This window comes from Quercus lobata, chromosome 3, assembly GCF_001633185.2.
Source record: "Quercus lobata isolate SW786 chromosome 3, ValleyOak3.0 Primary Assembly, whole genome shotgun sequence".
Taxonomy (NCBI): domain Eukaryota; kingdom Viridiplantae; phylum Streptophyta; class Magnoliopsida; order Fagales; family Fagaceae; genus Quercus; species Quercus lobata.
In genome coordinates, this window is record NC_044906.1 from 31,643,184 (window position 1) to 31,656,434 (window position 13,251).

The 13,251-nt window shown below is 35.8% G+C and overlaps 1 protein-coding gene across 1 annotated transcript; it reads left to right on the forward strand.

The window, feature by feature from the left end:
• The first annotated feature begins 4,026 nt into the window (after window positions 1-4,026).
• Window positions 4,027-12,819, forward strand: LOC115982612. Its single transcript, XM_031105257.1, has 7 exons — window positions 4,027-4,369; window positions 5,520-5,663; window positions 5,931-5,998; window positions 6,089-6,139; window positions 6,219-6,278; window positions 6,368-6,817; window positions 12,493-12,819. Exons 1-7 carry the CDS (start codon window positions 4,234-4,236, stop codon window positions 12,529-12,531), a joined length of 948 nt encoding a protein of 315 aa, XP_030961117.1. The 5' UTR covers window positions 4,027-4,233; the 3' UTR covers window positions 12,532-12,819.
• The last annotated feature ends 432 nt before the right edge of the window (window positions 12,820-13,251 follow it).

The window sequence follows — 13,251 nt, forward strand, 5'->3', positions numbered from 1 at the left end:
GCTATCCGAGATTATCCCAAACAATATGAGCAAGTGGTTGGATTTTTTTTCTTAAAGAAAAAAGCTATTCTCAAACACGTGTTTTCAAGAATGAGAATATTAACATTCTCCCAAAAGAAGAAGAATAAAGGTGTTTACGGTTGTTCTTTATACCAATATAAAGTTCACAAAAATATAACTCAAAAACTATCTTGAAAAAGTTAAAACATTGGAGACTAACAATTACAAACATTGCAAAAAAAAAAAAAAACTAAAAAACGTCTTTTGTTATAAATATATATATGTGCTTTATTTTTATTTTCTTGGATTTCAGATCTTGGAAATATCATTATGCACTATGAAGACAATTAAGAAGATTGTGAATTCCCCCGCCCAAAAGTAGGAAAATTTTCTTATTAACTGGCAGAGCCATAGAGGGATAAAGGATTCTTTAGCTTTTTGCCTTTTCACATATTTGATTCCATGTCTATCTATAATAGATGAATTCTCAGTCATGTCAACTTATAATTTTTCTATTCATCAAAAAAAAAAAAAAAGTGAAAATCCATAATATTTAAGAGCACCTACTTCTCCCTTAATCAATACTTAAACAGCGAAGACTGGAAGGATATTTGGAAACTCAAAATCCATGCTAGGCACAAACATCTATTGTGGAAAATGGCATGGGATATTCTCCCAACATTTGTAACCATAAACAATAGATTTTCCATACCTTCTCTTGATTGTATTTTGCGCAAATATGCCCCAAAATCGTTGGAGCATATTTTTCTGAAATATGACTGGGTATATCAACTTCGGCTCCTACCCCCCATGGCCCCTAAACTTGAATAATATGAACAATGTGTCTATCCATGAATGGATCAAACTGATTCTGAACCCAAAGAGTTTTAAAGATGATGAAGCAAGAAATTTCCAACTCTATGCCATGATTCTTTGTGGCCATATATAAATGATTAGAACTAAGGTCAGAATTGAAGGACAACCTAGTGGAGGCGTGGAGCTATCAAGACATGTTCTCCCATCCTTCGGAGAACAAAAACAAGTCTGGAATACCGAATCAAAATGTCCTAAGAAAGAAGATCAAATGCCAAGCCCCACCTATAGGCTGGAGTAATTTAAACTTTGATGCAATCATAAGAGATGAATTTAAACTTTGATGCAATCATAAGAGATGAGAAAACAACAATAACACTGGTGAGTAGGAATGATAAAGGAATATTTTGATGGCTTGGGCGGAACAAACCAATCCTGGTATTCCTTTGCTTGGGAAGTGAAGGCATCTTTATGCATAATTGGGAGAGTAGTTTAGAATTATCATGGTTTTAAAAACTAGAATGGTCAAAGAATCGAAAAAGGGATTGGTTTTCAGTTTTTTCCGGAAGCAACTGTTTATCAAAAACATAGATCCCTATAAAGTCGTAAGATCATGTATTGGGGCTGACGTCTGCCCAGTGCCGAGAGATCAAGGAAGTTGGTAATCTGATAATAGGGGAGCCGGTAACCAAAGCCCTAGTGAACGACAGCTGTAACTATAACGGTTTTAAGGTAGCAAAATTCCTTGTTGGGTAAGTTCCAACTTGCACGAAAAGCGTAACGATTTGGACACTGTCTTGGAGAGAGAGTTGGTATTCCAGGTTTTAAGGGTTTGTAGCGAACCTACCAACCCGCCAAAACTAACATGGCCTAACCCAACCCACCAGGTTGGGTTGAGTTGGGTTATGATTTTTTTTTTTTTTTTTTTTTTAAATAGTGGGTTGGGTTGGGTTCAAGTCATAAGATCCATAAATCCCCTTAACTTGACTCAACCCACATAAATTTTAATATGTATATTTAAAATTAAAAAATATATATTATACAATTTTGTTATTTAATTTTTTGCCCCTCTTCCTAAATAAAACCTAAATCCTAAGTTCTCATATAGTTTGTGTTTGTTTGGTGTTATGATCATGATTACGTGGTTATAAATTGTTTTTATTTGTAGTGATGTTGTTCTAAGAGCATCCACATCAGATAATGGATAATCTTCTAATACAAAAATTCTTCTATTTTACACATTTTGGCCAAAAAGACACTCACATCAGTGCGTGTATAGTTGTGTAAAATCATGTAAACATTTCCATGAGCTACAGTAACCGTGTAAATATACACAGTTACTGTAGCTCGTTTATACATTACTTTATTATTTGTTTCTCTCTCCTCACCTCAATCTCTCCTTCAGCTTCTACTCTGACCTCTCTCTCTCCGATCCCTCAGTCCAGCCTCCTCCATCAATCCACCACAGTGCTTTGCCGTTCGCCTAGCTTTCACTGCTAGCGTCACCATCGATCCATCACAGTACTTTGCCACCCGCCCAATTTCTCTGCTAGCTTCACCGTCGATCTCGTTGTTTGATCAATAGGTTCGATCTCTTTGTCAAGCTTCACACTGCTTCACCGTCGATAAATGGGTTCAATCAATGGGTTTGATCCATCACAGTGCTTCACTGTCGATCTCGTTGTTTAATCAATGGGTTCGATCTCTCTGTCAAGCTTCACAGTGATTCACCATCGATCAATGGGTTTGATCCATCACAGTGTTCACCGTCGATCAATGGGTTTGATCTATCATAGTGCTTCACCGTTGATCTCATTGTTTGATTTGTGGGTTCGATCTTGTTGTTTTACGGTGGCTGTGTGGGATGTCTTGGTTTTGTGAGAGAGATGAGAATGAGGAAAAAATGAATATTTTATTAAAAAAATGTATAATAGATAAACTGATGTGGGAGTTTTGTAAAAATGGATGTGTAAAATAGAAAAGGTAGGTTTTAGATGTGTAAATTTACAAAAAATTTGCATGAACTGATGCAAATGCTCTAATGTTCAATTTTTTAATAATAATAATAATAATAATAATAATTAAAAAAATTTTCCAACTCATAGTTTAAATCTAATCCAACCTGATCCACGTGGGTTGAGTAAAGTTGGATTGGACCCTTGTGATGGATTAGGCTAGTTAGGATTTTTTTTAACCCACCATGGTGGGTTAGTTGAAAAAACTCTTCAACCCGACCCAACTTGACCCATGCACACCCCTACCAGTTTTTATTGGACTGATTCCGATATTAATTTTTGGTTGAATCGGCCAATTCGGTCTAGTTTTTAAAACAGTGAGAATTATAGTGGAGACTGATGCTTGGAATGTCAATTAGCCATTGATTAACCCTAATTCAACCCCCCATTAGAGCATAGCAGCAGTCATAATATATATCATGGAGCTAATAAATTCTTTTGAATCTTTTTTTTTTCTTTTATGTACAAGGAGGGAAAATACCATTGCCCATCTTTTAGGCCAATGGACATCTTTGTTCAACTTGGCACGCTCAATTTCTCTCTCTTGTCTTCCAGCCTTTGTAGTTCACGTTTTAGATAGAGATAGTGTCAAACCCTCTCATCTTTAATAAGGTTTATTATTTAGCCCAAAAAAAAAAAAGAAAAAGAAAAAGAGCTACCACCTTTTATTTTTTGAAAATAGTAAATATTTTTAATACACAAAAAAAAAAAGGAATAAATTTTAAAGAAATTAACCGTGACATATATTCAAAAGACTATAGAGTTATCACTTAAAGCTATTAAAAAAAAAAAAAAAAGTAAATAGCCCCCTGAGCCTAAACAATCATAGATTTTTTAAAATTTTTTCATTTGTCAGTATAAATTCTTTTTACTTTAGCATAGAATCTTTGATTCAGTACTAGGCTCTGTCACATGGTCTTTTGACTTTCAGATGGTCCTGAAACATATGATGAGTAATAAATAGTTCCGGTTAATGTGGAGCTTAAGGACACACGTTAAATTAACATGAACAAAATTTCTAATTGTCTGAATCCTGATGGTTATGAACTCTTTAGTTTTTGTTTTTGTTTTTTTACTTGTTAAGTTAAAATAAAAAAAAAAAAAAAAAAACCTCGTGAACCACGTGTTGATTCGAAAAAACCTGAAACCCAAAGTTAAGTCGAGAACTTTTTAGTACACTAGCTAAAAAAAACTTTTTAAGTAACGGATTAGGAGTTTCCCTTCGAGTTAATCTGATAATCAATTTCATAAATCATAGATCAAACGGTAAAGATTAGTAGTTGAGTATGCAATAGTCTTCTATCAAAGAACTGCACCGCCTTAACCCTCTTCATAGTTCTAGTTCTCTCTCTGATTCTCGAGAAACAAACAGCGTTTGGAATTTTGAGATATTGGTTTCAGCAAGATGAGAGGAGGAGGAGGAGGAAACCTTTCTGGGAACTACAGAAACCCATGTCTTACAATGCACCAGCCCTGGGCTTCACTGCTTGTTCATGGCATCAAACGCATTGAAGGCAGGTCATGGCCTTCTCCAATCAGAGGTAATACCCTAAGCTTTAATCTTTGAATGAATTCAGTCAAAATTTTTCATACCCACTTCGCCTTTTGTTGTTGTTATGGTGTTTTCTTTCTCTCTATCTATTTTCATTTGGGAAGTGATAAGAAAAGTGATTTTGCTCAGCTGGGCTCCCTTTCTTTGAGTTTTTTTCTTTTGGGTTTTTGTTGAATTATGGATGAGTTTTGAAATTTATGGAAAAAGTAGTATTCTAGTGTATTTGCTTGAAAACTAAGTGTAAGGTGAAGTGGAGTGTAGCTTGTATTGTTGTTTAGATCTCTTGAATGGTTAAGACATACTGATTTTCATTGTGATGGTGTGTGGTGTGAGTGTGAGTCTGTGACCAGTATAAGTCATGCGTATTATTTTCTAAACGCTACTTAATTTAGCCAAAACAAAAAAGGTGCTTATAATATAGCAAAAATAGAAACGCTGCTTAAAGCAAAGTTCTTTTTGAGGTTAAGTTTTCCTTAAATATTTTGTGCTTCACCATTTTGAGGCTGAGTGATGGCTAAGTCAGTTTATGAGCTGTTTGAATATTGGAATGGGAAGTTTGGTCACTAAAGTAATGTTAATATTTGGATAAATATTTTATTTATCAAAAAAGAAAAGAAAAGATGGCTATTCCATTGTGCCTTCTTTGAACTATTTGAAAGGAACACAACAGTTGGAGTTTTGAGGGGATGGAGCATATGGATTTCCCATTGAATGTTCTTTTATGAGAGGGCTGTATGATTGGATCTGTTCTGTTCATAATTCTTTCACTTCTATTCTATGTTTGATTTTATTGATTGTACGAATTTCAGATTGTAAATCTTTATAGGACTCTTTTTTATATTTGTGTACTCAATTGTCTCATTTTGGTAATGCAAATTTCTATTATTTATATTTTAAATAAGAAAACGGCGTTGGATCTGAACACCATAATATTACTATAATTCATTCTTAGGAGAAGCAATTGATACTGTCATATGTTCTAATTTTTCTGTTTTAATTATCAATTTATTATACTGTTTTCCTGAGGAGAAAAATGCTTAATGTTGATTTGATTTACTAGTTCTAATTATTATTTTGTCTTCTTTCATTCTATACTTTCTGATGATGTTTCTAATAGTTCAGAATCTTGATTTTTGAAGGCCGCCTTTGGATTCATGCTGCAAGTAAGGTTCCAGATGAGGCTACAATCAAAGCAATGGAGGATTTCTACCGGGAAATTTATGCAGTGAATGGAATTACTGATCTTAAGTTTCCAGAGCATTATCCAATTTCAAGATTATTAGGTATTCGGAATTTTAGATTTTTGTAATACATGCTTCTATGTTTCTATGGGATACAATTATTTTCACAACTGCATTTTGAATACCTTTTCTCTAAGCTGTTTTTTTTGCTTCTTCTTTTCCACATTTTTTGTTTTGTTTTTGTTTTGGCATTATCAAGATATTTCTAATTAGAATTTCTGAGTAGAACATCTTGGATTTCTATAAAGTTGAAAATTTCACTTGAGAATACATATTTTGACAAACTCAATGGTTTCATCTTTGGTTCAGGGTGCATCGAAGTGGTTGGATGTGTTAGAGGTGAAGAACTAGCACGCTGGGAGATGGTACCCGAAGGGGTGGGCAACCCACTTTTTCTCTGTTTTTACTTCATATATGGCTTCCTGGACTTTGTTGACTTAAGTTTATTCATTTTTGTTTGCATACAGGTGAGGCTAGAAGGACAGACTGATTTTTGTTGGCTTTGTGAACAGCCACAGGTGTGAACATTAACAGCGCTACACATTTATGATTGTTTTGATGATATTTAGTAATGATTTTGTTATACAAACAATGCAGAAATTGCTGATTCCTTTTGAGATGCGAGGATACCAACGTGTATATAACTTGGAAAAGAAGGTATATTTTTGCAGATACTGTCTATGTTCTCTCTCTGTGGGTTTCTTTTGTAAGAGAGACTATTAGCTAACTTATATTACCTGTTATAGATATATGAGGCTGCAGTTAGAGGTCTTGTTTCAGTTGAAGGTCCACTGCCAGTGAAATTTCCACTTCCAAATCCACAAGATCCATTTTCCCTGAAGCCAGGATCTATCTCTGTTGAATTCCCTAAATCTAAAGCATCTGACATAGAAAAATCATCAAGCGTCAGTGCTGCCATAGCTGGTGCACGAGCAGCAGCTACACAGTTCACAAAAAAAGATGAAAATCTCTCAATGGTGATCATGAACAGTACACCTGATACTGTAAGGACTGATCAATCAACAAGCAAATCATTGAAAGAGGATGCAATGCTAGACACTAATATTAATGAAAGATCATCTAATGATGGGACTTTGGTGTCAAATGACAAGGAGCAAAGTTTCCTCCCTAAGTGTGAGGCAAGTAGTAGCCGTAATAAGACACCTGCAGGTGTGGAACATGGGGGACCTCATAAGGTCTGCAGTTTCTTCTCTTTGGCTGTCATTATGGGGTTTTCTTTTCTATGTTGCTATAAAATATGAGCATTAAACTGCGTGACTAGGAAAAAGATGAACATGTATGAAAACATGGCTATCGATAGTTAACCACAAAAACTAGTTAAACAAGTATCGTTTATATAATTCTTATTGCCAGGTCTGTGTCCAATTTGATTGGGATCCTGTGTGTGATTCTGATTAAACATTTTGGATCCTAGGTCTAGATCCTTGAGTAGATAGTGAAGCATTACTGATCTGCATTTCATCCACTGATGAACCAGTAGTCCATGTGTGACATTTGAGGATTTGATATGTACCGTGTAAGAATATGTTCAGTTCAAGTACAATACAGAATCAGATGGAACATATGTCTAGATTCTGTTTCTGACTTAGTGGGTATCCATACCATTGAGTTTTAGGCCGGGGACTGAGGATAGTTAGGTTGTGTTTGTTTCTAGTTGAATTAGGAAGTCTTTTGTGGAGAAGATATGCTTTCAAAAAGCTTTGTACCTAAATTCACTTGAATTGGGTCTGGTTCATGACAGTAGTGATATGAAAGCATGGGTTCAATTCTTGAGACCAATTGAGCTTAGGTTTATGATTCTGTAGGCTATGATTCTGCAGATTATCTGTGTTAGGCTTATGATTATGGAATTTGGTTAGAGCGTTATGTACTGTTGTATGGTGTTGCATAGTAAGTCAAAGGTTAGATCTATTGTATTTTGTTGAATGTTTTAAGGCATTTTATTTATTTATTTTGGTTATAGGAGCCACTTTTTAGGTCTGCAACTTCTACCGCTCAGCCTGTAGTCATTGAGGAAGCTTAAAAGGTCATTGAGAGCCTATCGGAAGCCATTAAACATTTTATTAGGGTTAGGAGAAACCTTAGCAGGGAAGAGGCCGAAGCATTGAACAGTCAGAATAGTTCATGGATGTAAGCCCTCCTGCTTTTAAGGGTGCCCCTGATCCTTTGGAGGCTTATGAATGGATTCAAAAGATGGAGAAAATGTTTTAAGGCATTTTATTTATTTAGGTTATAGGAGCCACTTGTTAGGTCTGAAACTTCTACCGCTCAGCCTGTAGTCATTGAGGAAGCTTATAAGGTCATTGAGAGCCTAACGGAAGCCATTAAACATTTTATTAGGGTTAGGAGAAACCTTAGCAGGAAAGAGGCTGAAGCATTGAACAGTCAGAATAGTTCATGGATGTAAGCCCTCCTGCTTTTAATGGTGCCCCTGATCCTTTGGAGGCTTATGAATGGATTCAAAAGATGGAGAAAATATTTTAAGTGCTGAGGTGTACTGATGAGCAGAAAATCTTTTTTGCCACTTTCATGCTGAAAGCTGAAGCTGATTGTTTGTGGAATATGACCGAGGGGGCTATGACCTTTAAGGATGATGAGCCTATGTCTTGGGCCTTATTTGTGGATGCTTTCTATGATAGGCACTTTCCTCAGACTGTGCAAGAGCAGAAAAAGGCTGAGTTCATGGAGCTAGTACAGGGGATCATGAAGGCAGGGGCGGAGGGAGGGGGGGTCAAGGGGGGGCGGCTGCCCCCCCTGACCTTCTCAAAAATTCTCTATGTATTAGTTGTAAACTATTAATAAACGTAGTAAAAGATCATTTGCCCCTCCTAATAGAAACAACTTTTGGTTTTTACTATATATGTATAGCTAACTTGTCAACAAGAAGACAATTTTACATTTACAAAGCATTGAAGCAGCACTTTTATTAAATAATGGGTCCCACCTACTAGTACATTGGTTTTGCACACAACTTTCGCTGAATATGACTGGGAAAAAAAATATAGTGATTCCAAACTGTAGCACCTCACTAGTCCGCCTCTTATTTACAATTTTTTTCTCTTGTAATTTACCATTTTCAGTCTCAACTTGAGTTTTTGCTAATCTAAAGAAAAAAAGAAGAAAAGAAAAAAAGAAAAAAGAAAAACCAAAGTTTTTGCTATAAACTCAAATGTCTACATAACATTTTAAAAGCATTCATGACATTGAGGAACACATACAGCTTCATAGCTCGTATCGAAGTAGATTTTGCAATTGAGTAAATTTAATTAGAAATGAAAAAAATGAATTAAAGTAAAATTTTATATTAGATTATGTATGACAATGACTTTGGCATATAGTCGTTTATTTATTTTGTTTATAGTATCGATTAATATTTCTTAGATTAATTTTACTTTCAATCTTGTCTTTTAATCTTGCCTCTCCTGACTTGAAATCCTACCTCCGCCACTGCATGAAGGTACATCAGCTTGACGCCAAAATTATAAATTTGGTCCAATTTGTTGATCACAAGGTGATGGATGATGAATGGTTAGCCAGAAGGTTTGAGAGGGGGTTAAAACCTAGCATCAAGCCATATCTCCCCTGTGAAATTGTAACTTGTGTTGAGGTATGGAACGTGGCTTTGATGGTGGAGAGGGACATTGAAAAATATCAGAAAGTACAATAACAGAAGAGACGGTGTAGACTAGGAGGTGGCATATCGTGTACCCAACATATATGCCGGGTCTCACACACAGGCGGGTCCCATAGCCAGAATGTTTCCGAGGGGGTTAAAACCTAGCATCAGGCCATATCTCCCCTGTGAAACTGAGAACTTGTGTTGAGGTATGGAACGTGGCTTTGATGGTAGAGAGGGACATTGAAAAATATTAGAAAGTACAATAACAGAAAAGACGGTGTAGACCAGGAGGTGGTATATTGTGTACCCGGCATATATGCCGGGTACAAGATATAATTTTTTGTAGACTAGGACCACAAAAAGGGAAGGCAAATGTGGGAATTATTCAAGAGACAAACTTCAGTGGGGTCTGAGCTGAGAGCACCACTTCTGAAAACTGTTGAAGCTTGCCTATTTTTGTGGCAAGAATCATGGGGGCCAACCCTGTTACTGGTGAGCCTGTTTTGGGTGTGGTAAGGTGGGCCACAAAGTCAAAGACTGCCCTTCCCAAAAAGGCTTCAGCCAGACAAGAAGCAGAAAGCTCATTGGAGAGTGTTTCTTTATTTTGAGAGTAGCATCAAAATTCGTGGTGACATGTACCCTTAGGAGGTTGTTTATTTCTATTGAGAGTAGCATAAAAAATTCAAAACCCCTTACATGTCTCCCACTCTGTACTAGTGTAAATAGACTCAGTTTTACCCATTGCTTTGTATCTCTTTGAGCTGCTTGTATATCATCTGAAACCTAAAATTTTGAAATACCTATCCAATGATTCCTTTTGGAGATTCTTTGCTAGCAATTTCTGATTATAGATCCAGCATAGGTGGGTTAGTGAGAATTAGTTATTGACTGTCAGCTTCTTGACATTGAATAATTACCCATTTGCGTTTGCTACTAACTCTTTCACCATTTCGGGAAGAATATTTATCATTTGGGTTCTATGACAGACTGAGTTTGACCATTCCAGGAGTGTTAGGGAGATATTAGAGATCTCAAATAAAGATTACACCAATCGCTTAGTAACATATAAGAGAAAACATCTCCATTAAACAAATGTAAATCTCATATTGGAGAAAGCCTTCCAAATAATTTAGTGAATTATGTATTAGAAAAGTTCTAAGACAAAGATTTCACCTATCTCTGAATATATTTCTAGTATAACTAAATCTTTCTGTGGGGGACAGGTGGTTGCTTGATTACATCAGTGTCAGAGACCTAATATTCCACCATATTGAACAACATTCACAATCTGAATAATGGATGGTGTACACAAGAAACAAAAACAAAAGTTTGATGGATTTTTTTTTTTTTTTGGGGGGGGGGGGGGGGGGGGGGGATCATTTTTGAGACCAGTCATTTGTTTGGGATATGCAGAATAGTGGGGACACTGGATTATGAAGGTAGTTAGAATTAATCATGCATGCAGTCTTTTTAGAGTATCAGGACAGGGTAAAAAAAGGTTTTTCTGTCACAATTAGTTTTTAGTTCAAGATGGGCATAAAACGATTTTCTAGCATGATGTTTGGAATGGGTTTCAACCTTTGATGGTGTTAGCTGTACTTTATAGCAGTTAAGAGGGAGACACGTTCTTGGAATATGTTTTTTACATGAGCATTCAGTGATTGGGAAATTCAATAAGTCAATTAGTCATTTGAGCCTTGTTTGGTATCTCTGAAGAGGTGGGGTCCTGATTGTTTGAGATGGAGGATGAAGAGGAATGATATGTTTGATGTTTGTTCCTACTATGAAACCCTAAGAGGCTCCACTGGAGTGGTTTTCCCATTGAGTGTACGGTGCACAAAATTTCCTAAAAGAGGGCATTCTTTGTCTTGGTTGCTATCTGGGGCAAAATCCTAACCCATGATAATCTTGGAGAGGCATAGCTTTGGCAAATAGGTGTTATATGTACAAATGTAATGGCAAAATTGGGGATCACTTATTAGTTCACTTTGCTTTTGCTCAAGAGCTATGGTCCTTCATATTTCCTATGTTTGGGGTTCAATGGGTGATGTTTGGGAAAGTTGTGTTCTATTTGGGTGGAAAACTTATGCTTGTAATCATGACAACTCAATTGTTTGGAAGGTAGCTCCACTGTATCTCATGTGGGCAGTGGGCATAATAGAGGGAAATGAATAACTGCCTTTCTATATTGTTGTGAATTCAGCTATGGAGTTGAAATATTATTTTTTTAAGATCTTTGTTTGAGTGGTCTTGGATCCTTGGATCCCTTGAAAGGCATTGCCTTGTAGATTTTATGGGCTACCTTTGTTGTAGAGTTTGATATATATATATATATATATATATATTTCTCTTTATAATTCTTTAGGAGAGATTTGTGTATGTTTATTGTGTACATAAGATTTTCCTCTTTTCAATAAGTATTATTATTTATCAAAATATATTTTTGAGGTTCTAGTGTTCTCAATATCATTTAGAAGCATTTTGACATTTTAGTAATAATACCAACCAATTTGTCTACATATCACAAACAACGTCATGTGGTTAAGTGGGCAGAGTTGCTTCCTGCAGAGTAATATCAAAAACTACCTTCAAATTTACACATTAGACTTGTATGAAAGTCTTTTCACAAAAGCTAGTTCTAAATCAATCACCAAACTCTTCATTTTCATAAGAGTTTTTTTTAGTCTAGGAAGCCTGCTTTTAGACCATCTGACGTGCCCACTTAAACTACATTTATTACAAGCTTCGGGCTTTGTGGCTGCATCTTGTGCTAGGAAGCATGAACACGGGCATGACACCCTAAATGAAGTGTCCTTGCTTCCTAGATCCTGTGTCCTTCTGAGGTTCCACCCAGACTTTTATGAAATTTGGTGCATTTCCAGATGCATCCAGCATCTGCTTGCATCCATTTTATATGGATGCTGGGTTTTGATAGTAAGTAAACTGTACTGAACATGAATTATGCCTCTAAAGTGCATTTCTCATTACAGTTTGATTATAAATTTAATATTTGTTTTATGAGGTTTAATTGAACATAGGCTGGATCTCCATGGCTAAATCATTGCAAAGTATCAGGTGCAGTATGATAATAATGATGCATCACGAAAAAATTAGTGAAAAATGCCACGATTGATGCCATTTTCGTTTCTGTTTTATGTATGGGTCTTTTGAAGCAAATGAAACCATGTATACCTCATGTTTTACTAAATTGCTTTACATGATTTTTTTCAGATTTTCGCTGCCTCCTTGAGAGGGCTCAAGCCGTCATGAATTTCTGAAGATCCTTAAGGAAGGAGATCTGTATCTTGAAACCAAAATGTGTGGCCACCCAGCAGTTATGAATCACATTCGAGATTCATTGTATAGCTCTGTTAAACTGGTTATACATCTTGTAGCGTTGTATGTTATGATTTTATTTATTTGTTTCCCTTAGCAGCTATTCTGGCAATAAGAACTTCTTCTTGTTCTTATAATAAATTAGTCAATGTAAGGTTCTTTAAGATTCATTTGTGTATGAAATTGGGATAATTGGTTTAGTAAAATCCAACTCTTTTGACTGCTGATTCTTTCATTACTGGTCCATGGACCAATTGAGTACATTGTCAAAAGTTTATGCATCATCAATATGCGTACAGAGAAACTACTATAGTATTTGTATTTTGTTTGTGACAGCAGTATAAACTTCTTTTAATCATGTCAACATTTGAGAACTGAAACAAGGCCATTTGAAGGTTTGAACGGTCCAGTTGACCGCTTTGGGTAGGACTCGTTTGCACTAACCTGAACTTCCAAGCACAACAAACGAAAATTTTTAGAGAATCCTAAAACCATTAATGATATAAATTTTCTTTCCTATGGCAAGTATATTTGCAAAATTGTAGGGGTGTTTGTGGGGTGTGGGGAGAAGGGTTGGAGAGAGAGCTATACATACATATATACTTAAATTAGGTTAAAATAGAAATTCTATCTTGTATTAAAAAAAAAAAATTA